Source organism: Thalia democratica, chromosome 9 (assembly GCF_965202585.1).
Source record: "Thalia democratica chromosome 9, ktThaDemo2.hap1.1, whole genome shotgun sequence".
NCBI classification, from domain to species: Eukaryota; Metazoa; Chordata; class Thaliacea; order Salpida; family Salpidae; genus Thalia; species Thalia democratica.
Genome location: NC_139173.1, coordinates 16,526,552 through 16,554,074, shown reverse-complemented (window position 1 = coordinate 16,554,074; position 27,523 = coordinate 16,526,552). Strand labels below are relative to the sequence as shown.

General features: G+C 24.9%; 1 protein-coding gene across 1 annotated transcript; it reads left to right on the top strand.

Annotated features, from left to right (window-relative positions):
• Positions 1–27,523, top strand: LOC145843821 (ubiquitin thioesterase ZRANB1-like). The gene is made up of 11 exons (XM_082951058.1): positions 1–758; positions 950–1,124; positions 3,029–3,219; positions 11,922–12,090; positions 16,099–16,170; positions 16,415–16,607; positions 18,032–18,146; positions 20,182–20,311; positions 21,135–21,253; positions 26,267–26,380; positions 26,990–27,523. Exons 1-11 carry the CDS (start codon positions 27–29, stop codon positions 27,239–27,241), a joined length of 2,262 nt encoding a protein of 753 aa, XP_082807184.1. The 5' UTR covers positions 1–26; the 3' UTR covers positions 27,242–27,523.

Here is a 27,523-nt window from a genome sequence, read left to right as displayed (position 1 = left end):
CTTTGTACATTTGTATTTGATAAAGCATGAGTAATGAAAAATGGAGTTGTCCTCATTGTACATTTATAAACTTTCCGGCTTCAAAAAAGTGCTCTATGTGTAACATTGCTTTTTCAAAAGTAGATGATAATATTAAAGGAATGTGTTCTTCAAGTGAAACTTCAAGATACATAATACCTAAAAGTTTACCTTTATCTTCACAAGTTTCTACTAGGTCTAGTGAAATTAATTGGGAGTGCCAACCTTGTGGAAGTAAGAACACAGAAGAAAATACCTCATGCTTAAATTGTAATTCTAAGAGAAGCAATATAAAAATGTCTGAAATGAATATTGAAAAAACTAAATGCACCTCAAATAGCTTTAAGTATTGTGAACAAAGCTATAATGAAGATAATAAATGCAAAGTTCAAGTTGAAGAACAGTACAAAAATAAAAAGTGGGTTTGTACTAATTGTACTTACTTGAATTATAATGCTTCTTTAGTTTGTACTATGTGCAAATCTTCTCGCTTTTCTGATGCAGCTGTGACACATCTTTCAAACACTTTGTCCAAAACTAGTTTAACAAGTCATAATAACAAAATAGTTTCTAAAACAAAGTCTTTTAATCACAATTCTAATGAAGATGCAGTAAATGATATTACACTTTCAATAAAAAAATATGAAGATAAATTAGTACATGATAAAGAGTTGGGAGTTTCCAATACTTATCAACAAACTGCTGCTGGAAGCTTAAACCTTCAAAGTAGACAAGCTTTGGTAAATTGATATTATATTTTGTTAATTTGTTGTTAGATTGTTTTTGATAAGTTTAATGATTATTATATATAAAAGTTTTAGTATTTTGATATAATATATAGTAGACTGTTTTGAAATAAGTTTAAATTGAAAAAAAAAATCAAATTATTGATTTATAATTACAATTATGAATTATTTAAATATTTTTATAGGAGATAATACATCCTTCAAAGCACATTTCTAAAAACAAAGCTTGTGAATCTTCAAAGGTATTACAACCTGTGAGTAATGCAAAAGCTTTTCAACAAAGTATTTTGGAATCTCGACTTTTATATAAAAAGCGAAAACGTTCTCAAATAAATAGGCTTTTTCTTAAAGCTTGTAAAGGTATTTTGTAACAATTTTTGTATTCTTATCATTTTTTGTTTAAGAACTAGTGTACATAATTATGCTTAAAGGAGATAAATACAATTATTGTATTTCAAAGACTTTAGTTATAAAAAAAAATTTTCACTTTTTTAGAGATCTTAGGTTATAATTAAACTTTAGAAATTAAAACAAATATAAATTTTGAAACCAATGCTAAAATAAAATTTACTAACTATTTTTAAACCTAATAAAAAATTTACAACTACTTTGAAAAATCAAAGAAACTTATTCAAAACTAGGTTACTAAAAAAGTTACATAATGGTTTTGGATACTAGTAAAAATTTTAGATGACAAGGTAAACTAAACAAAAAGGTTTACAATATAAGGTTTTACAGAGGAATAGTCTTTACCCATACAGTTTGAGTCTTTAGGTAACAGGCAAAGAACTGGTGGCGTGATGCAAGTTTTACTATTGTCATTTCCAGTTTTATCATTTATTATCTGTTTAGCTTATATTTTAACATCATTATTGTGTACAAATTATTTTTTCTTATATTTAAAATAAAAAACTTCTTCAGCTGTACGTTTACTTTTTTAGAAAAGGGTTAATTCTTAGAGCTTAGCAACCAAATGAGTTGAGTTTTTTAAGAAACCTAGGATTTAAAAAGTTAAGCTAACTGACTTATCAACCTGATCAACTTATTAGTTTCAGTCTTTTATCCAGCCCAACTTGTTGGGAAAATGACCTCTCTGGTTTTTTATAAGCGTTTCTATACAACAGCTATTCTCTCATATTATTTTAAAAGTTTTTGCTACAGAATCATAATTTTGTAAATCTTTATGGATAGTAAAAAATTTAACGCTTGCACCAATGTGACCAAAATCACTACTGATCATACCTACTATCTAGTTTTATACAGGCTGTTATAGTTGTTGATAGATATAACTTGTAAGTGCATGTGTTGATATGTTGGTACATTTTAATGATTCCTGCTCATCTAAATTTAAAAACAAGAACATAATTTTTTTGCTGTTCAGTTGAGCATGCAGCCACGTAAGTACAAAAAGCCAATCAAACATATTCACTAAGTGCATTGCATATGAAATGTGTGCAAGTTACAAGAAAAATCACAGGCAGCAATAAAACGTAGCATTGTCAGAGTGTCCAAACTACAGTTTTTACAGTTTCTAAAACAAAAACACATACGTTGTTCATCAGACAGTTAGAATTTATGTTAATTTATTTTTAAGCTACTATTGATTGTTTATTGTGTAGCTTAAGTTATGTAAAGTATTAAAAGTATAAATTTAGTTATTCCAAGTTTTATATTTTAGGTGTTAAAGTTTTCAGTTATTTACAAGCTCATTTTATTATACTCTTGATAACGTATTTAGTAGATGCTTATAAGTTATATTACACCAATTTTCACTTATACGTATTAATAATTATACTTGTTAACATATGTTCATAGCAATTACAGAAAATTTGGATTTTTAATTTTAGCTACTTACAAAAAGATTAAGTGTAATTTGTTTTTAAATATAAACTGTTCAAGCATTTACAATTAAATTTCATATATTACATGATGGATTTCAAGTTAAATATAGTTAAAAAGTATTCAGATAAATATTTATAAGGTTTAAAAAAATTGTAACTTTAATTTTTTATATTTTTTTATAAGCTAAAGCTGACTCAGGATCATTTATAAAGATTAGCTAATTTAAGGTAACATAGTTAAGTTTTATTTTTTCAAAGAACAACTACTCTGTTTTTGATTATAGCCTATAGAAATAAACGTGTAGTGTTGGTTTTATAAAAAGTAAGGGAACAAACATGCAACAAATAAAAACTGATTTGTTAAGTTAGCTTTATTATAATAAGCATATAAAAATACAAAATTTTAAAGTTATACATTTTTAGGTATTTTTGAGGATAATTATGAAGCGGTATCAAATTACATTGTAAATAGGGGAAATATTTCAAGACCTATAACCTCAGAAGAAGCCATTGTACTTAATAGACCTTCTGTCTTTAGTGCAGGTTTCACGCTTGTTCATCTTGCTTTAAGATTTAACAGGAAAAACATTCTAACTCTGCTCTTAAATCCAGAGGTAAGTGTTGGTCTTATAAAGTAGTTTATAAATACAATCTTTTCATTTCAAATATATAAAGTAATAGTTTGTAAAGTATTTAACGAGTTAAAAAGCCAAATAAAAACATTAAAAAATTGACTTTTTATCGAATATTTCTTTTCAGGTTTTTAAACAAATTACTTTTAATATTACAGTATTTTAAAGGTTAATTAAGTAAAAAATAGGTCCAATACTTATAAAACATTTTGCTGGTTTGTATGAATTTTGATTTTACTTGCTGTCTTTTACTGTGCTTTAAGCAGGGTTGCCACTCGGTCAGGAAAAGTCAGGAAAAGTCAAGAAAAAAAAAAAAAAAAAACAAAAGTCAGGAAAAGTCGGGAAATTTGATAAAATTAAAAGAAAAGTCAGATTTTGTCAGTTTAAATTTACAAAATTCCTTTTTTTCAAAAGCCTTCAAATGGTAAAAATTAATTAAAAGTCCTAAAAAGTCAGAAACAAATTCCAAAGTTTTCCTAGAAATTTACAAAAATATATAATTTTATTTCCAATGCCTTCATCTGGTGTAAATTAGTTAAAATATCCTTAATAAAACTGCAAAATTTTTCTATTAACATATTAAACAAGTACCCTACTTGAACAAGCAGATTTTGTAAGCTTTTTAGTATTGATGATCTGTATCCATTGTGAAACTGTGATATATACACAAAAGTTTATCTAGCATAATTTTAGAATCAAAGTGTTTTTTGTTTAAGTAAATAATTGAGTTCTTTATAACTAAGCAGTTAGTTTAGTATTTTATGTAACAAAAAAATTTGTATACTTTACCTTTTTACAATTTTTTCAAAGTTGTTTAAATTTATAAAATAACTTATAAGAGAGGTATATGCCAAGATTAAGTTTACTTACTAATTGTATTTTTTCTAGAGTAACTTAAGGTTTTAAAGTAAATAAGAGTATATTTATATGTTACAAATTTTATACTAAATGATAAGAGGAAATATTTTATACATCAGATATATAGTTTATTTTTTTATGTCTTGTTTTTACAGTTGATTAAATATATTCTTTTTTAATTGATTTTTAATTTAAGGATTTCATATTAAATAGTTTGGGTAGTATTTTATAACCTAAGTGAACAATTTATATAAGTAAAACATGTTTTAAGTAAATACTTTTTATTATTAGATATTTTTAACTTCTAGGTTGTTTTACAACTTATATGCTAAGTCTGACTAATGTTTACTTTTTTAGTAAGATAAATAGCTTATAACTGTTAAAGAGTAAATTTATTTTTCGTATTAAGGTGTTAGATTAGAATTATTTGTATAGAAAACTATTACTTTAGGTATTGGGTTTTCAAACTCAGACTAACAATTGTTATTTTTATCAGATCAGCATTTAATTGTTTTTTTTATATTTTAATTATGCCAAAGTTTACATATTTTAAGAATTCTTATATGAAAGTTCCTAATATTTCGTTTGTTTATCTAGATACATTTATGCTAGAAAATGCTAAAAAATTATGTCCTTTTTTAGACAAGCTGTGTTTATAAGGTAATAATACAATGCTGATAGAGCTGTTTTTTACAAACATCAGTCATACACAGTGATGTACTAAAAGTTCGATGATAGAATTAAGCAAAAAAACTGTTGTTTTTAACCTGTATTAAAATTAGATTGAAAGCCTTATATAGTTTTAAGTGTTAGATTATGTATTTTAGTTTAATTTAAGAGTTTGATTTAGAAAAGTCAGGAAAATTTTGGTAAAAAATCAGGAAAAAGTCAGGAAAAGTCAGGAAATTTTTCTCAGCTTGATCAGTGGCAACCATGTTTAAGTAAGCAGTATTCAATTTGAAAAAAATATTGTTTTCTTATTTACCCATCATTAGAATGATAATACAAATAATATTTAATGTTGAACTAAAGTTTTGTTTAAATCTTACTTAAAATAAATTAAGTTAGTTAAGGCTTTTAAAATTACTTAATTATAGTTGTTTAAGTTTAAGCTAAAGTAAGTAGATTTTTTAGTTTTCGAATACTTAATTGTCAGCTTTAAACTTTTCTTGGTTGTATTAGTGACATAAGTTTTAGTGATTGGTTACTGCAGGCTCAACAAAACTAGTTAATAAAATAAGTTATGACATCAAATAATTGAAACTAGTGTTTCAAAAAAGTTTAAACTAACTAAATTTGTAATCTAGCTCGTAAGTATAAACGTATAAACTCAGCGAAAGCTGTTTAAAAATAGGGTACTCGAAGAAAAAGAATGAAGGCAAAGTTTAGAAAATATTCGTAAAAAGAAACATTGTTTGTATAAAACTTTTTTTTAGTAGATCTAACTTATTGTTTTGATACAAATAGACTTCAAAGAGTTGAAACCAAAACATTTTTACCCACTGTAAACAATACTAAATAATAAATATAATTTGATTATATTTTATCAGGTAAACTTAGCTATATAGCAAATAATTGTTGAAAATGAAAATTTTTGTATATATAACTATTTCTTTATAAATATTTATATTATAATATATTCACATTTTTTCCTTTTGTTCTTATCCTAAATGACACGTTAAGATATCCTACCCCTTATAGCAACTACCCCTATAATTATTAAAGTGTAAGTAGTATTGATTTTTACATGCGGTCGTGAAACGTCTGAATTCGTAACTTATAAGAGCTATTTACTAGATATATCTAATATTTTATTTAGTAAGAAGAGTTTTATATTAATTCTCAACTAGAGCTGAAAAAAAAATATTTGAAGTTTTTAAATAATGATGTGCATAATAAAATTTTGAGACCAAATTAATTAAGTTTAGTTTAAACTGTTGTTAGTTCAATTGACCACACTATCTACTAAGTTTCATGGATAAGTTATATATAGTACTACTGTTTTTGGTTTACGTTTTTATATGGTTAAGTGAAATAATTTTAAGACTGTTTTTTAATTCAGCTGTAGCTTCTTTTATTTCGGAGAATATGGTACAAGCTTTGTATGTATTCTTTGGTAATTTTCTCTTGATGGCCCTTTTATTTGAAAAAAAAAACTTTGTTAGTTTATCTTTTCAGTTTACTTTTAATATGAAAGTAAGTTGTAAAAGTAACCTATATACTGTATTCAAAGTTCAAAAAATTAAATACTACATCTATGTATCTAAAATACAGCTCTGAACTAACTTATATTTTAACAAACTTTTAAACTATTTCTCAAAACACTTATTGTTTATATTAAATGAAATAAAATTGGTCATAAAATGTTTTATATTTTCCTATACAAAGAAATACCTGTAAAACCTCAGTTAAACTCTACCGAAAGCGTTTAATTTTTCTTTAAAGAATATATTTGTTTCACTTTATTGTCATTGTATAGTGGTAAATTTGTTATTTGGTAGCTGATTATAATAATACTGGAGCTGTATTCTGATAAAAAACTGTTCAAAACTTAATGTGTCCTTTTTTTGCTTTTTATAGTTGTTTACAATTTTTCACAACTCCAGTACTAATTAAAATAAACGTTTAAAATGTTATTGACGGTGCGCTCTTATAAAAGATTCGAACGAAACAAGATTGTTGAAATACAATAATAACAGTTTACAAAAAAAAATATTAAAACTAATGACGTTGCTCTGTTTTAGTTTACTCACACAATTTTACGGGTTTGTAACCATGTTGTTAGGTACTCAAAACTGTCAAACTATGATATTTTTATCGTAGTACATGTAGACTTGATATTAAAAAAATTAAAAACTTTATTCTAAAAATACCGAAAAATGCTTTGCATTTTTTTGAAGTAGAAAATTTTTTGATACGCACTTTTCAACTATTATTGTGTATAACTAATCTAAATAATATAATATTAACATTTACGAAATCTTGATGATAGATACTTCATTATGAGTTTAAACTAAATATGTTAAAAAAATACTGTTCAGATAAGAAATTGGTAAAATTAAGTTAACAAGAATATTTTAAGCTTAAGTATGTAAATAGAAAATTTGGATGGTAAAAAGTTATTACAATAAAATATATACATACATGTTTCAAAATCATATAAGTGTAAAAAAAAAAAAACGACTATTAAAACGTTTGAAGTAAAATGTAATTATTGGAATTTAATTGATGTTTTTATTTGAAAGAAATAAAGACTTTAAATTTCAAAGTAGTTACAACAAAATAAATATACTTACGCAATCAACAAAAACTGTTTTGAAACTAGACTAAAGAGTATGTTATACTATTGCTGTCAAGAATGTGGAATTTAGATTTAAGAATTGTATTTATAGACAAATTGATGGTGTTGCCATGGGAAATCCTTTGGTCCTGAATTAGCGAGTATTTTCGTCGAGTATTTTGAATTTATTTTATTTAAGAATATAGATAAGCCGTTAAGTTTCTTTAAATATGTAGATGATATTTTTATCTCAAACAAAAAAAGCTACAACATAGAAGAATTATATAATAAAATTTCTAATCGCACCCCTCACTTAAATTCACTCGTGAAAATTAAGTCGACGGTTGTTTACCTTTTCTAGATGTATCATTACATCAACTTCAACTTCTTTCATTACATTCATATATAGGAAGCCAATATTTGTTGGCAAATGCATCTCATGGAAGTCCTTCTTCACAAAAGTTAAATCGTATTTCTTGCTTAGTTTTTCGAGCGTATAAAATCTGCTCAAAAGTCAAATTAAATGAATGAATCGAAAATACTAATAATATATTCAGATCATTAGATTACCAAACGGATTTTATCTACAAATGATTGACAAGATCATAAAACTGACTAGTCCTACAAAATAAGGTCCAAAAAGGTACCCAGTGTACTTAAGACTTCCCTATTTAAGTAATGAAGCTAAGTTCCTAGAAAATAAAGGAAAACATACAATCAATAGTACAAGTTAACCTTCGATGTAACACTTCATTAGAAACCTTTAATTGAAATATTTAAAGATGTTACTCCTGATCCTGAAAAAAATTATGTTGTCTATTAATTAAAGTGTCACTGTGACAGTGTATACATCGGGAGAACACTTCTCAAAGATTTCACCTGAGAAGGGATTAGTAGGTATCAAAATCCCTTAGAAACTGGATGGACAATAGAGGTAGCAAACATACAAAAAGTCCTTTGGCAATTAGAGATCATTTACTAAACTACTCCGAATACTTCAAACATAATTATGATAACAAATTTACAATTTTAACTTAAGGACGTAACATATATCACTTAAGTGTATTAAAATAACTTTTTAACAAAACCTAAAATCAAAAGTTGTGTAAACAAATATTTGTTTACAACACTAATTTGTAAAAAATATTATAGTTTTTGTTCCTTTTAATTTAATTAAAATTTTTTATTTACTTAAGTTTAAGAACTTTTTTTTTTAATTGTGTAAATATATTCTATTTTCGTTGTTTAGAAATTTTAAGTCTTTATTACTATAATTTTATTCCTACTAAATAAAAGAGATTCAACTAAATTCCGATAATTATATTTTACTGAAGCGTTTTCGTAGTCGTTTTTTGTATATTTACGTTTATATAATTTTAAAACGGGTATATATATATCTTATTGAAATTGTCTTTTACCATCTTCAGTTTCTATTTACTTACTTATGCTTAAAATAGTTTTGTTGACTTAGTTTTACCAATTTCTTGTCTGAACAATATTTATTTCACTTATTTAGTTTAAACTCCTTATGACTTATCTTTAACTAAGCTTTCAAAAATGTTAATATTATGTTCTTTACCTTAGTTACATACAACAGTAGTTTTTTAGTAGTAATTAAAGTGTCTATCGAAAAATTTTCTACTCCAATAAAAATGCAAAGTATTTGTCGGTATTTTTTGTTTAAAATTATTTCTCCAAAAAATTTATAAAACTTAATTCGTTTTTATTTTTAATTTAGACTTAAAATTAGTTTTAAGTCTAGAGTTGAGAATAGTTTTAGAGTCATAGAGTTGCCACTTTACTTGGAAACCTAAAAAAACCTGGAATTTGACAACTTAGGGAAAAAAAAACCTTGAATAATCTGGAATTTGAGAAATTTTGAAAAAAAATTTGAAAGACCTGGAATTTTTAACATTTTTAACATGTGAAGTAGTAAAATTTCGATTTGACACAAAAATCTAACATATAGATAAAAGTTTTTGTCATCATCAAAAAAAAAAAAACACATTTAAAGTAGCTTAATAGTATTTTTTCAATGTTTTTATAATATTTATCACAGTTTCTTACCTAAAACTTAACTTTAAACTAAAAATAGACCCAAAAATGTTTACTTTTAAAAACCTGGAGGAAATTTGGAAAACCTGGAAAAAATTTGGAAAAAACGAGTGGTAACCCTGCAGTCAGGACAAAAATGTTTTTAAAACTTGATAAAACATAAATAGCTACTCTCGTTTAAATATTTAAGTATAATTTTTAGATACTTTTCAAAAAAAAAATTTATTTAAATATAGTGTAAATGAGTATTTTGGTATAAAATTAAATTATTTAAAATTGTTATATTTTTCATTTTCATATATATTTTTTTGGTAATTTATTTACTTGATGTTTTTCGCATTATAGATGCAGACTTTGAGTTATTCTACACATTTAAAAGTAAACTAGTTCTAGTAAATTAGTTGTTAAAAACAACCGTAAATAAGAAAACATATATGTTAGTTTGTTAGTATTGTTCTATATTATAATTTACCTAAATGTTTCTGTATTATTATGCTGTTAAAATAATACTTAATATTTTTCTCTAAAAGAGTTAAAATAAACTTAAAAAAATAATTATCAGTTGACAAAAAATATTTTTAGTAACTTTTGCTGTATTATTTTTGAGTAAAAAAAGATAGTATTTTTCATATTCTATGATTTGATTATTTATCAAGTAAAGTTTGTTTTACTTTTGTCATAACAAAAACTATTGAGTTGAGATCTTTATAGTTTTATTTTCAATGTTCAAACTTACAGTTAGTTTAATAACTTGTTTTTTCACGTTTGTACTGTTTTATATTCGAAATATATTTGCAGTATATACAAATTAAAGTTAAAGTTTCTTATTTTCAAAAAAGATATTTACGCTTTTGGACATGGTAAACATTGTAAATTAAACGATTAAAACTTAAATAGATATTAAAAATTTGAGACAGAAATTCATTTTGAAATATTTATTTAAAATTAGTACCAAAAAGAAGTTATTAAATAGATGAGTATGTATAAATTTACAAATCAAATTGAACTGCTATATACAAATTATACTTGTTTTACAATGTCTGGAAATACTTATTACCTAAGGGAATATCATATGTTTTGTAATTTTTGCTAAAACTAATATCACTTGTTATACTTAATAACTATCAACGCTCAAGTTTTATAAAATGTTGGTTTTATAACTACTGTAAAAAACATAATTAATTATTTCCTGTATGTGATATTCAACTTTAGTAAATGATTAAAATTTAGTCACAATACGACAATATAGATTTTCTGTCAATTAAAGTTGTTGATATGAATACATTTTATCAAATAACAGTTTTGTATAACTAAGGCAAATAAAGTATACAATAAAAAAATCTAGATGTGTATTAGTGTTATGTATGTATAGTGTTTTAGAATAAACTAAAAAGTTAAAACTAAGAAGAATTTTTTACAAAAATTTATTTTAATATGCGTAGTAAAAAAATATATAATGTTTAAGTAAGTATATAAAACTAAAGTTTAAGATTTGGTTAATAAAAAAAAGTGTTTTTAATAGTTAACAAAAATCAGTGTTTTACAGAAAAATATAAACTTTAAATTAATTTTACAGAGTTTAATAACTTACATAAAGGTGGTATGATAGTCTTAGTTTCATTATAGTTTGGTAAAAATCTTCGATTATAATATGTTAATACTATTGTTAAAGCAAGTCGTTAGTTTTTAAAGTTACAGTTTTGATCTTGAAGCTTAACGCTAAAATATATAACTGTATTTATTAGAACAACATTTTGTTAGTCTAAACATGAAAATAAACAAAAATGTTTTAAATAAAACTTAAAAAACATGTTGTATATTTCTTTTACTTAAATTAAACCGAATATAGTATACTTTAAAATTTTTATTGAAAAATATTTTAAATTCTGACTAAATTGTGAGATAGCATTTAAATTAGTACAAAATTATACTCCCATGTTTATAAAATGTGTTGTTAAATTTTTAGTTATTCTATTCAGAAGTTAATTAAAAAAAGTAAGAAAAAATGTAAAATAAATAAAAAATTAAAGTTTTATTTTTATTTAGTTATTACGAATTAAATTTACAATGGTGTGTGTTTTTAGATTTTGTTAAAATTAAAACAAAAAAGAAAATCAAAATAAAATATCTTTATTTTATATAAGAGTTTTTTAGTTAAGCAAATTTAGTAGTAAATATTAAAAGTTTAAACACTACAGACGAAAGTTTGTATATATATTTTTTTTATATGTATATATTATTTTTTCTAAAAATAACTAAACAATGGATACAGAAGTTTTTTAATCGCCATTTTTTATTATTAAAAGATTAAATACAAAATACTTACTTTGTATAAAATATTTTTATATATCAATGCATTTCATAATAATTTTATTTCTATTTAAACATGTAGTAGTCAAAAAAAAGTATGTTTAACTACAATAAAAGGTTGATATCGAGAATTATAAATTTTAAACTTCTGATTTATATCTAATATATGTTGTGCATAAAGGTTTCATCTCTTGCTTTCAAAAGGAATCCGAGTACAATGAGTCCCGGTATGGCGGAGCAAATTCAAAATGAAATCAGTGCAAGCTTGCGAATCGAACTTTCTCGCAAAGACTGTTCCCTGTTTAAATGCCAGTACTTCTCACAGTTTAACACATTTCAGTTACCTTTTGGTTAGTACTGTGAAAAATTAGTTTAGTATTTAGTTGTTAAAAAAGTTAGTATAATTGAAAACTAAAAAGGTTTTAAACAACCTTTAAGTGTTTTTGTTTCTGATAGAAAATAAAAAAGATTTATAATAACAACTACATAAATATATAACTATAGTTTACCACAGATGTTTTTGTGTTAAAACTTTATTCCGACTAACGGCGTTTGACTGCTCTCAAATAAATTTAAGAACATATCTACGGAGTCTCAAAAAAGCTCTAAAGACTAAAGAATCTTGAGACTCCGTAGATCTGTTCTTAAATTAATTTGAGAGCAGTGAAACGCCGTTAGTCTGAATAAAGTTTTAACACAAAAACATCTGTGGTATATATTCCGATAAGCTTAGCTTATCAGGATCTCTAGGATTTAATGCCTTTTAACGTTACATCTTATAAGTACAGTTTATTAATTTCATTAGGTTGTTGCTTAACTAATTTTTCATAATTTCTTATTGCGGTTTGAAAAAAAATAAACAAAAAAGAAGAAGTTGAAATACAAATTTTCAGTCAACATGTGGTAATTATGCTGATAATTTTTTTTAAAACAAATAAAAACTTTCCAAAAATAGTCTAAAAAACAATAAGTATATAATATCTGTTGGTATATATTTATTATTTTTTATCTCCATTGCTATAAAAATTATTGAAATGTATTACTTATTTTAATTTTTATATGAAATTTTGTGTTTCTTCCATTTAATTTTTTTTGTCTTAATTATGTTAAAAGATAATAAAAAAATACGAACACCTAGGAAAAAAAAATGTTGTTGTTACATAAATAACTTTTTATTATTGTTAAAAAAAATTATATTCTAAGAAAGCAAGTACATTTGAAAAAATGGTTTAAAGTTATGTGGTAAGATTTAGATAAACATTAATAAGTTTCTTTAAAAATCAATAAACCTATGGACTAAGTTTTTTTTTTTCCTTACTAACATGTTTTTCAGATTGATGAATTGTAGTAATGTTATATAATTAAACATAAAACCATTTCAACTTCTTATTATTATCTGAAAATTAAAAAAATATTTTTAGTTTATTCATTCATATACTAAGATCAACTTGAAAAGATTTTTATTAAATAAATGTTATTTTTTGTTATTAATAATGTTTTTAAGCATTTTTTTGGTGCATAATTTAAATAGACTATTAATGCAACACATTACAAAACTAATAGAACTTGTTTTGAAGTACTATCAACCAAGCCTCGTCAGTATAATATCTAGGTAAAGTCTGTAAAAATTAAGTTACATTCTAAATAAACCACTTGAAAATTAAGCTTGCAAATTCATTTCATTTTTGTAGGGTTTTCTTTTAAATTTAGTTTTAATCTTTACTAAGATTTCGATAAACATTGATATTAACTGTTAAAACTTATTAAGCTTTAAATTGTCATAAACTGAACTAACGATACCAAAAGCAAAATTGCCATAATAGAAAATAATATCTAAAATTTTATAAGAAAACAAAACTGTTATAAACAAAAGTAAAATACAACAAATAATACAAGTATTTGAAAAATCTAGTAAACAAATATTTTATGTTTACATATATTGGACTTTAACGATTGTATAAATAAAATTTCCTGAATAAGTTTTAACCTATATGTATTTCGGCCATCAGCAATAAATGATGAACTTCACCACACGACCAATAACAACAGCATCTGAGACAACTTACGACCGGTTTCGTTTTTATTAGGACTCATCAGGCAGGCATAGTAGCGAGAAACCGCTGTTGAGATCTTACCAAGCGGGCTTAAGTACAAATAACTAAAAAGAGACTGTTTGTGAGTAAAGTTGATAAAATTGACACAGCTAAATCATTCACAGTCTCAGACATTGTCAGCTTATTGTGAGATTATAGTCTATGCTTGTTTGATCATTTTAACCAATATTTACTGAATAAGTTTGTAATAAGAATTTTCCTCTTGCAGTAAACATGTTTATAATAAGTTACTTTGTATAAAAAATGTTTTCTTATATAATTAACAAATGATTTTTTTCTTGTAGTAATTTTTTGTATAGTAATGTTAGTTCAGCTTAGTATAGTTTCAAGTTTTTAAATGTTCAACATTTATAAACAAGTTATAGTACTTTTAATAGTAATGTAATGTTGTTAACTAAATTAGAACACAAATACAATTTGTACAAGTTAAATTTTTACAATTTTTTGTTATTTTTTGAGCTTAAATTTAAAATGTTTTGTTTTAAACATTTCAAGGTCATTTTTATTTTACAAACATATTATACTGATAGGCTTGGTCGAAAGGGGTGCACGAAAATTCAAATTCGGACAACTCGAATTTTTAAAAAGACTGAAATGGTCACAACTAAAAAAGTAATGTATATTTATCAAATATAAAAAATTACATATCTAGTTCCTTTAATATCTAAAAGCCTTTTTATTTCTTTTTTGCAAAACATTAAATATTTTTTGAGATATGTCTTATGTAAAGTAAAAAGTATTGTTATTTTTAGTAGTTTTAAAACATCTTAAAAAATATTAAAGATTTTGCAAAAAACTAAAAGTGGCTTGTAGATATTAATAAGATCTAAATATGTATTTTTTTTTCAAATTTATATTACTTTTTGATATTAGTTTTTTAAATATTTTTTAAGAGTTTGAATTGTCGGAGTTATTAATATACAATTTATAATATTGTTGCTATAATACTATAAACGATTTTTCTTTTTTGTGCGATATGTTGTGTTGAATATTGTGTTTTTGTAATACTACTAATAATTATTTTTATAAAATATATTTTTATGCAAATTGGGGTTGCTAAAAAACCTCGGAAACCTTGAAAAACCCGAAATTTGCAATTTAGGCAAAAAAAGACGGTAATTTTAAACAATTTTTACACTTAAAATAAAAAAACTTAGACTAGTAACAAAAAATTTATCATAAACAAAAAATTTTTGTAATACTTTAAACTTTTATGATGAAAAACATTTAAAGTATTATTACAGTTATCTTTTTATATTTTTATACCATTTATAACCTTAAATATATTTTTATACTAAAAAAAAACTTAAAAACTTGTAATTTCTAAAACCTGGAAAAAGTTTAGAAAACCTGGTAAGTGTTTTAAAAAACCTTTAGTAACCATGGCAAGTTTATAGTAGTAATTATTTAATAAAATATATACCAATGAATTCAGACTGACCAAGGTAAGTATTTTTTCTGAATAATTGGCAAATAGTTATTTTTTGTTGATTACATATATATATAAGTTTTAAATAGCCTTATTTCTAAAAAATAAACAATTTCTATAATCGTTTTTTATTAAAAAATATCTTTCACTTTATCTACTAATGCTTTTTACTTTTGTAGTTATTGAAAAAAGAAAGATTTCACCAATTTTTTTTCTTAGTATTTAAACTGTTTCAAAATAAATACAACTTAAACATATTAAGTGTATAACAATAACTATTATCTTAATAATTATTTTGGTATTAAAATTTATCTGCATTGTTCTTTTTATATAAAGTTTTTGACTTTAAATACCTAAAACACTATTACTTATGGTTTATGCATATGGTCATCACACAACTTTCTTAAATACTATTTATTACCATTATCTGACTTTAAGTTTATTTTAATACTAAGCTTACGGTCTAATAGTTGTTGTGTATTAATATGTTCTATTTTTAAAATGTGTAAATAAAATTATACAGACACTTTTAACGCAGTTTAAAGTGTGAAAATTATTGTTTAAATCTTAATTAGCAGTTATTTTTAAATAAACTACTTTTAATTTCACAGTTTATTTTGACTACACCGGTAAACTATTTATTTAAATGTATAACAAAGTTTTCGACCAAATTGTAAAAAATGTTTAACAATAGCTTATTATCAAATTGCTTAAACGTAAATTATCTGTTATTATTGATTAGGTTTTTAATAGTTCTTTATAGTTTTTTATTTAAAACGATTTTAAAGTATAGAAATAGTTCATTTTCAATACAGAAATTAGTGACTTACCAACGACGGTGTCGGAAATGCTGTTAAAGGAAGTCGTTGATGAACATGCTCAAAAAGGTTTAATGTTTGTATTGTGTGATCGTTATTACTTTTTATTTGTAGCTAAGTTTTTTTACTAGTTGATAAATATATATATACTTTGCAGGTAAGCTAGTTATATTTTCTTAATTTGTTATAAATTTTATTAAATAAAAGCTTTGAGTTTGGTTAGTTTTATAAAAATATTAAAACGTTACATCGAAGACATCAAACTCTATCTTATGTAAATATGTATAGACAAAAACTAAATAAAAATTCCCAGAGTTGGAAGAAGCATCGGCCATCAATTGGCTGCCAGTGAGCATCCAGCCAGCCAGGCACTTGTACGCTCTGTGGAACCGATCGGCCGGCGACTGTCTGTTGGATTCCGTACTGCAAGCTACTTGGGGAGTTTTCGACCAGAACAACACGCTGCGAACTGCCATGAGCGAAAGTTTGAGGGAGTGTAACAAAACGTGAGATGCTTATTTTTTTTCTAGCTTTTTAGTAGAAGACACAACTTATGGTATAATGTATTTTGTATTTTTAAAAAGTTCGAAAGTTTAAATATTTGAAGTACAAACTGTGTTTGCGTATGTTTATTTAATCCTTGCTTTTTACGTTTATTCTTAATTATTTTTTATTAAAAAAAAAGTTGTATGAATATAACTTTAGTTGGTTTGAATTAATTTTGTATACTCATTTGAAAATTGAAAAATTAAAAAAAAATGTATAAAATAAAAGTAAATGTCTAAAGATTGTAAATCAAAACGTAAATATTTTTATAAAAAATATGCATTTAAATAAGTAAATAAATTTTAAAGTATAATAGGTTTATTACCTACTTATATAAAATAAAGACAGTTGTTCTATGTTTTTGTTCTACTCTATTAAAACAAAGAGCTAGTTTTAATTAGCTTTGCATAGCTATGATAACAAAGTTGACACTATGTATTGAAAACCTCTGCAAATACATAAACCTCACGAATAATCATCTAACTAATTTTTTGCTATTTTTTGATTTAGCATCATTAATTGGCATGCTCACAGCATAAAAATGGCTTTTAGATTGTAACTGTTTGTTTACCACAAATTTATTATTTTTGCAAACAGTAATTATAAATTGCACTATTTGAAACAATATAATAAATATTAAAAATTACTAGCGAATTTTATTAAGAGTTTTTTAGTAATTGATTTGATTGTTTATATTTAAAACAGGGTTGCAAAAAAAACTTTGAATTTGAGAAATGAAAAAAAAACCTGAAATTTCGAACAAAAATTACTAAAAATTCTTAAAAACCCGAAATTTTAAACAATTTTTCATATAAAATAACAAAGTTTAGGCTAGATTTGAAAAATCTAGCAAAAACAACTATTTTTACTATAATTTTTTTTATATTATGAAACATATTTGGGGTACCATTACAGCATCTTTTCAATACTTTTATACCATTAAAGATCTTAATTAATGTTATAATAAATATAGTCCAAATACTTGTACTTTCAAAAACCTGGAAGAAACATGAACAAAATTTTCAAAAACTTTTGACAACCCTGTTCAAAGTTAAATTTTCATTAAAATCTAAAGCTGCACATCAGTATTTTTTGCTTGCAATTTTAATAAAAAGATGAATCGTTTGGTAAAGATACCCCAAGTAAAATATTGAGTTTATGAAATCAAAAGTAATATAGATTGATTAAAATTTGTCTATGTTTAAATTGATTTACTACTTTTTGCACATTTAAAAACAAAACAATTTTTATAATAAGAATATATAAATATAGTTTTACAAATGATTTAATACTTTTATTGAGTTTGTCTTTTGATAAAGGTTTATAAAAATAAACTGAAAAGGTTTGTTAATAAATTTTTGGCAAACTAAATGTCTTTTATCAGCTTTTATTGTCGATGGCGTGAATGGGAAATAAACGAAGCAAGAAATATGGGATTTACAATGAATGAGCGACAATGTTTCCAGCAATGGACTAAAATACATCAACTTGCTCAGCAGGTAATAAAGTTGTACAAAGTAAAATGTATTCATAAATATTATATATTTTTTTGTATGTAAAAACATCTACCGTTTAAACTTTAATGGCTACTAAAGTTTAATTTTAGCTAAAATTTGTTCAATTAACGTATTTAAAATTTGTTATATGCAACACACTGTTTGTTCCAGTATTTTAAATTGTTCCAATTTTTTTTATAAGCTTAAAAAAATAAAGATAACAAAATTAATTTAAGCTTTTATTTTGCAGCAAAGTAGTACAAGCTTAGTGTTTTAAATAAAAGTATGTTAAACTCAATCATTGTATAGAAACAGCAATATATACACCAAACACATGTTAAAAATTAGTTTTTGTTTAAATAGTAAAACATTTTTAAATAATATTTGTTGTAGTCGACTTTCAAACATAATTTATAAAGCGTATATGGTTTAAATTTTTATAACTTCAAAACTGATTATTAATTTTTTTTCCAAAATTAATTTAAATCAAATCATTCATATCTAGTTACAAAACAACGATTTGAAAATTGCAAGGACTTTTTCCACCGCTATAGACGTGAAACTTTTTAGTGTATTTAAAATGTTTTAAATGTTTTTTCTGAAGTGTTTTTTAACTTAAGTACGTCTAGTTACATCTTAACTTTACTTTATATATAAATTTATTAGTTTAAAAATATTTACTTATTTATTTTTGAGCACTAAAGTACATCACAGGGCTGCCAAAAAAACCTTGAGTCCTTGAAAAACCGAAAAAACCTGGAATTTCATGTAATGCATTGGTATTAAGTTTTGAATATCAGGGATGCATTACCAATGCATTAGATTCATAGAAAAAATAATTTTTTTTTTAACCTGGGAGAAATTCAGAACACAAGGAGAAAAAATTAACTTTTGGCAACCCTGACATCAATAAAAAATAGTAAAGTTAACAAATATCTGAAGTTACTTTCGAAAAGTATAAATTACGTGGTACTTAATTTTTGTTATGATTTTTTTGCCAGGCTACCATCAAATAAATATGACAACTTTAAATAAATTTATATTTTAAAATTATGTAATTAACTGCACATTTAATTTTAACTAATGCATCATAAGTTTTTTTTTTGTTTACAAAGCAAACAACTCTGTAAAACTTTATAGTTTAATTTAATTGGTGTTCACTTATTTAGCCATAGATTTTTTAAACAACTACATCATGCTTAAAAAAAATTTGTACCGATAGAAACTTTACAAAACTTATTTTGTAATCTTATAACAACATTCAAATCTTTATGATTAATTTTTGTTTAAGAGATTAAAATATTTCATGGATTTTATATGATGACAGTCCACATAACATTAAGTATAAAACTTAAAAATGATAATTTTTCCAAAAATTTACAAGAGATTTTAAATACTTTATTTATTATCAAAAATTATTATATACATGACTTTAAAAAGATTAAGAAAAACTTAGATTAAAAATGATTGGCATGATAGTTAGGAATTTTTGTTTCCATGACTTTGTTAGATATTGCTAATATTCTTTATAAGGTTTGTAATTATTTTAGCACTGTTTTACATTTTATAAATGCTATATAGTAATTTTTATATTGAAAAAGTGTTCACAATGGTTTGTCTAAAATTATCATGTGTCGACTAAACCTTGAAAAATAATTTATTAACAAAAGTGATGATTATTATTATTATTGTTTTTTACCTTATATACAAGAAAATACAAACCTACTTGGCAAAAAATTGACTATTAAATAATTTTTTTGTGCACCTAGAGCATATACAAATGTGCATATATCAAATACAAAAATCTGCTTAAATTTATTTATTTATTTATGTATTTAGGGAACTTCAAAAAACATTTTACTTTTGTTTATTTCAAATTTTTTAAGTTAAAGCTTAACATAAAAAACAAAAACAAATCAAAAATATTTTATTAATTTACAGATGATAACGCGTTTAGAATTTTGTTAGATTTACCTAATAGTTTGATTAAAATATGTTTCACATCATGATTTTTCTAATAAATTTTATGTTTAAAAAGCCTGGTGCATCGTTAGAGCATTGTCATATATTTGTTCTTTGTCACATTTTGAGAAGACCAATTATTATATATGGAATCAAGTATTTAAGAAACTATACTGGGGATGCTATTGGATTCGCAAAATTTCAAGGTATTTTAAAAAAAAATTTAATTCGTGTAACTGTAAGTGTAATGTTAATTGTTCAAAAAATAACTTGAGTGTTTTCATATTCACCTAAATTTTATTAATTGTTTAAAGCTTATAATAATATTTTTTTCAACTAAATTAAAATGACTTATTTATATTATATTATAATATTTCTGTTGCTTAACCACTTTAAAATTTTTATTAACTGATATAGTTATTACAACTTAAAGACTGTGATTATTTGTTGAAACAATAGTTTTTAATTTTCTATTTATTAAGTAGTTTTATATAGATTGATACAGTTTTAAGGGTTTACTCACAATTCCCACCCGCGCACAATTCCCTACATTTTTTTCCCTTTATTTTTTATTTTTTTTCGATTTTTTAAAATTGTTGTTACTTTAATTTTTCTACTATCATTGTTACCCCTAACTCATACACTTGGTCGGTAAGCGGTTCTCGGTTTGATGGGGTGGGAATTTTTCGCGGGTTGGGACTGAGCGTCTCTCAGTTTTAAGTAAATTTTGTTTTGTTTTATGTAGATTTACTTATTGAATTAAATTTTTGTTGTAACTGATCAAGTATGTACGTACTACTTTTAATAGTCTACTATAAAATCACTTTTTAAAAGCAATGAAAATTTTTAATTAATTTTATGTACATTTTTGAAAACATACCACTAAAGCACCTACAAGTGAGCATAAAAAATTGACCACTATTTTTTGTCAAATTATTTTAATTTAACATTTTCCTATAATAAATATAGTTTACATCTAATTATATATAAAAATAAAAGCTAAATTAAACGTTTATATAACTTCCAAAGGAGTTTATTTGCCACTTTTTTGGGACCGTGATGAATGTTTTAAAAGTCCCATTGCCCTTGGGTACACTAGAGGCCACTTTTCTGCTTTAGTCTCCATGCACTACAGAGATCCTGAAATTGTTAGTTTGTGTTAAAATAAATAAAAGAAAGCTAACTAATAATGATTTTAAAATAGAGGAAAGAAGAGTTAAAAATTTGTAAAAAAAAAACAATATAGAAGTCATTTATTTAGTTTATTTCTATTTTTGGTTGAATTATATTTTTTAAAGTTGTTTGAATCGAAAATTTACATGTTAAAACATTAGAGAATTATGTTATAATTTATGAGCTAAATTTTGTCAATTTCCGACAAAAACAGTTGCTATTTTTGATAACACGGTTTATAAATTAAAATTGTAAATATTAGTTAACAAAAAAAAACACATAAGACAATAAGAGCTATAAATAGCTTAGAGAATAGCTCTACATAAGTTTTCCAAAAATGAGGTGATTTTAGGATATATTGTGAAAAATAAGTTCGATTATTACAAGAGGCTAATGATGTGTTTAGTTTTGTAGCAATTTTAAGTTACGACAACTTTAAAGTTTCAGCAGATTTGAAAAAAAAACAGGTCTAAGTTTATGATATTAATGTGTTTTATTTTTCTCTTTTTTAGTAATTTATTCTTTACATGTATCTCGCCAAAAGTACTGTTGTTTGTTACTGAAAGATTTATTCAGATTTAAATATTTTTAAATGTCAATAAAGTAGTTGTACACATTAAAAAAAAAAAGCAAAAAAAAATATTAAAATGCAGCTGCAAAATTGAAATAATTTATAGTTATATCTTCAACAAACACAAGTTTGTAAACAATCTTATGACATTCAAACATATTCTATCTAGAATTAAAAATTAAGTAAACTGTCAGTTTGATAAAACTCAAAACTATCTATCGATTTTTGTCAAATTTGCCAATTACTTTGAAACTATAAAATAAAAGAGTACGAATCTTAAACAAAAATAGTTTACATTTGTTATTATTGTATATTCTAGTGAACTTTTTTCGCTAGGATCTTTATTAGCAAACGATTAACTTTTAATTTTGAATGGTCATATACTAGTTATTTATTTAGTAATTTAGTAATTTTTTTATCATTTTCTCTCAGGCTTCAGCTTATTTGTTAAACTCAGGCTATATTTCAACTTTAGTTTGAAATAAATTTAAATTAAGTATTTTATAATATTACAAGTTAAATTATTGGTAAAATAAACTCTCTAACGAAATAGCAACATTGGCTCAGCAACTCGACATAGGAAAAAACGTTTTCAGGGTCAAAGTCTTGGGTGGGTGTCAGAATGGCACAGCGACACTTTAGCCCGGGTCATGAGTTCAGTACGATGGGTCACTTTAGCCCGGTGTCACTTTTGCATGGCGTCATTTTGGCATGGTGCGTCAATTTAGCAAACTGGGTCACTTTTGCACGGTGGGTAATTTTTGCATGGTGTCACTTATGCACGGGGTTTATTTTGCACGGCGTCATTTTAGCACGGTGCGTCACTTTAGCACAGTTGACACTTTTGCACGGTGTCACTTTAGCACGGTTGTTCAATTTTACACGAAGCCTTATTTTTGCAAGTACTAAAGCTTTTCAATAGGAGGATTTATAAAACTTTTTATTTAATTGTTAAAAAATAAATGTTAATACTCGAAATTTTGTATAAAGTTAAAGCTTAAGTTAAAACTTTTTTAAAATTAATTTGTCTATTATTTTTTTAAGGAAAACTTAGTTTTATGTTTTTCAGTACTTAGTAGATGTACTAGTATTAAATACTTTAACGTTGTTTAATATCAAACCTAACATTTTTTAGTTTGTTACTTAATTTTAATCATATAAATTTTAAACTAAATAATTAATACGATAAGATAGTAAAGATAATAAATAATCAATACGATAAAATATTTTTATAAATTAAAAGAAAGCTGAGATTTTTCTATACGTTGTAAAAAAAACTCAAAAATACAATGTAGCAAAATTGTTTGAAAACAAATTAAAGTCTGCTTTTAGATACTTTTATATATCATTATTTACTGATTTTGTAATAAATGTATAATGTATTTTAATTTTTTATACCATATGTTAATATATTATATTCTTAAAATTCTAAAGTTTTAGTTTAATTTTTTTTAGGCTAGAAAGTATAGTAAAACTAAGAAAAGCTTTCAAGTATTAACTCTATTTAATAAAATTAAATCTTATTAATTTAGTTAAATTGACCAAAAAACTTAAAATTTTTATACTGTACTTTTGAAACAACTATATTTTTTTAAGTAGTGAATTTAGTTTCATATAACATAAACTTGTTTTAGATTAAAGTTTCACTTTGTACTGCATTTAAAAAAAATTAAAATACTTCCAAAATAAAGTTGTAAATTAAGTTTGAATTTTTTACGAATCTAATGCGTGTTTACTTTTAGTTTTCAATTTAATATTTAAACATGTGTTTTATATATTACAGAGTTCTAAATATTTATCATTAGAAATGATTTATCAAAAAAATTTTAAGGAAAGGTTTAAAAAGGTTTAGTTTGTGAAAAACCACGCTCAGTCAAAAAAAAGAAGTTTTAAAGATGTTCTAAGCAAAAGTAGAAAAGAAAGAAATAGAGCAAAAAATAACGCTTGTTGATAAACTGACGCTGTGCATAAAAGACGCTCCATGCAAAAGTGACCAATCGTGCTAAAGTGACGTCATGCAAAAGTGACCCCCGTACTAAAGTGACGCCTTGCAAAAGTACTAACCGTGCAAAAGTGACATACTGTGCTAAAGTGACGCACCGTGCTAGAATGACACCGTGCAAAAGTGACCATCTGTGATAAAGTGACGTTGTGCGAAAGTGACCCACCATTAAAAAGTGACGCCGTGCTATTCTGACCCGCTCCCCAAAGTCTTACAGTTTTGTTTTGTGAAAATTATGATAAAAAGGTTTTGTACAATTTTTTTGGTATGTACATTGGCTGGCCGTATTTCATATAAATTTTGAAAATGCTTAGCGGGCCGGTCACTTTCACTCGCGGTCCGGATTCCATTTAAATTGAAAAAGGAAGCCGGATCCGGCCTGAAGGCCGTACGTTGCCCACCCTTAATCTAAATCAGTGGTCGTCAAGCTAATCAAATTCTGTTACACAAAGCTGCAAAAAATAAAATCGTTGCACTCCAAGATCTAATTTTAATAAGCGCTGCTAGTGGTGGGAACTACGTAAACACTTTTATTAGTGCATTTCTCCTTAGAACTCATAACTTAGCTTGTATTTACATGCAAACCATTTAACAACTAAAGCTGAAACTTTTTATTTGATTCTCTTTTTAATTGACCTCTTTATTAGTTTTACCTTATTTTCACATTGATAAATTAGTTATATTGCTTTGTCTTACATATTACAAATTGAACACTTCTCCCCAACTACTACAAAATCCCCAGTTAAGTATTCTTTAAAAACTTTATTAAATATTAACTACATACTTAATCTAACTCTATGTATTTTTTTTGTAATCTCAAAATTTCGCGCACCCCAAAAAAAGTCTAGTGGGCACCAGTGTACACCTTGACGACCACTGATCTAAATCATACTTACTAACACTAACTATAATTAGCTACTTCATTTATCTTTACATCAACAAATAATGCTTTCTGGCTGTTTTTAAATTACATATACATTTCACATACACTGTCAAACTTTAGCTTTTAAGTTGTCCTTAGGATCTAAAATATCCCAAGCTGACTCAGGCTAGTTTTTTTTTTGCTGTTAAAAACTAGCAACCTTTAAAAAGTTTGTAGATTTATGTTTAGGTCAGTAGGAATAAAAAAATCAGTTTGACAACTAAGTTGATTGAAAAAACATGGCAGGTAATACAAAAAAGTACAAGTTATTATTTTTATTTAAGTATAGTAACTCTAATCGGTTTTAATATTTTTTAAAATTCTAATAAAGTTTAAGCTGTCAAAAGATGGCACAAAATTGTTACTTTCACTATTTATACTTTTAATTATTTCTTTTAAGAATAAAAGCGTTACAATAATTAAAGTAGGTTCAGTTTAGCACATATAAAAAACTGTTTGTGTAGAGAGTACAGCACATTTTTTTGGTTATATTGTCAAATTTGCATGGACTGGTTGGATTCGGATGCGTTTTGTTTTCTTAAAGAAAAATTTAATAAAAAATATTTTTAAATAAATAGTTTTTCACAAAAAGCAGCCCAAAAATTTGATGTTATCCTAAAATCTCATATTTTTCTCTTATTTGACTTAAATAATAATAAAATCACTTATGCATGGTCTTATATTTTAGTTTGTATTTTACATTTAGGCTTATATTTACAAGCATATTTACATTAATTTAATTACTTTTGATGTATTATAACCTCATTGTCACATAAAATTTATCAATTTAAACTGTTATGTGGTACTTTTTACAAATTACTCATAATTGTAATCGCTGTACTCATAGTTACTTAATAAATTTTATCATTTTATGTTTTCTTATTCTCTTGACTTATTTTTGCAAGAATTAAAAAAGTTATAGTTTTGAATTTCGACATACCACACATAATGCTTTAAGATAAACACAAATGTATATTTTTGAAATTTTTAATTTAGTTTGAGTAAAATATTTCTGTATATTTAAAAAAGTATTTTTATGTTAGTCAGTTATTTGAGTTCCAATCTTAGAGTCTTACTAATGAAATTAGTTTTTTTTCTGGTTAGTCCTGAAAAAAAAAACATAATCATAGAGATTTTTGATTTTTTGAAATGTAGTTTATCGTTTAATATATTAGAAATATTCTCCCTCAGAAACTTGAGTCAAGAAATAAACAAAAAATCACTTATTTATAAAATACACTTTTAACTAGAGTAAAAAATTTCTTTTACAAAGATTAAAAAGCAAATTATTTTCGTAATCTAATGACACAAGTTAAGCTATGAGCTTGAAAAACTATGTTCTAAAGAAATCTACCGAACCGAATCTTTCTTTCTGAAAATACACATGAGGACTTAAGTGATAATATTACTAATCAATTTAAATAGTTTGACAAATAGTTTTTACATACAAAAGATAGTTTTTGAATGTTCTAATGTTTTATTTTTACTAATAGGTTATTAGAGAAAATCAAAGTTCAAGTTTGAACAGTGAAAAATTACAAACTTATCTTCCACTGCACGATTTTGAAGGAAATGTTCTTCCTGTTCACTTCAAGTCTTCTGAACAGGTATTAAATCTTTTTTGTGTATGGATGTTGAATTGTTTTATTTTAATTTGTTTCTACAATGGTTACTTTGAACTCAATGAAATAATATAGCTGCTTAAGGTCATTGCTGAAATGCTTCATTGTTTTTATATTTATTGGGATTAAAAAATAATGACAATTAGCTTTATGTTGTGGTAGTTTAAATAAAAGGTTGATCACTCCAATTCAGTCATCAGACAACAAGCCTTCGGTAGATTGAGACCGGTGTCGTCCTGATTAGGACTCATTAGTCAGTCATATCGGAAGTCTTGCAATCTTCTATCTACAAACGGTTTATGCCGCTTTCACATAAAGCAACTGTTTGCTGGTATTGATCAGTGACGTCAGCATTGTCTAGTGGACTGAAGTATATTGCCCAATGAAGGATTGTGGACGGATGATCGAATTGGAGTGATCAATCCCTTTGTTAAACTTGAGCTAGTCTCACGGCATACGAAAGTCCTAGATTCTGCCCTGCAGACTTTCGCTGATGTTTTTGTTTATTGCTGTAGGTAGTATATATTTATACAACCAACTTAAAATTGAAACCAATGTTTAAGTGATTAACAACATTATGTTACTAAAAACAAGGCGACGATATCAGAAGAGCAGCTTTTGCACGATTGGCTGGAATGCAGCTACATACCGACCAACCAGAGCTCGGGAATTTCTTCCAGCAGGGAGCTGCTCGTTTGCAAGCAGGCGATGGGCAAGCGGCCGCCTTCTGTGGCCCGGATGTTGGACGATTGGCTAGATCACTACCGCTACTTCAGCTTTCAAAAATCCTCCTTTGACCTCAGAAACAGCTCGGACGAAGCTGACGATGAAGAAAACGAGGAGTAAAAGACAGTTGAAGTGTTTCTTCATGTTTAAATTAATTAGCTTTTGACGTTCTTGCATAAGTTAAACGTTGTACTAAAAAAGTTCAGTTTCCCAGAATTAGAAAGTTTTTAACATGTTTTGTTGTTTTTTTTAAGTTTAAGTTTTTCAACTAATTTACGCAAGTTTTGTGTACTGGACATTTGTTATAAGTGTTTATTTTTACAATTGAATTTACTATAATCATTTACGATATTTTTACAATGCATATGTATAATTAAAACTAATATTTTGATTTAAAATCAA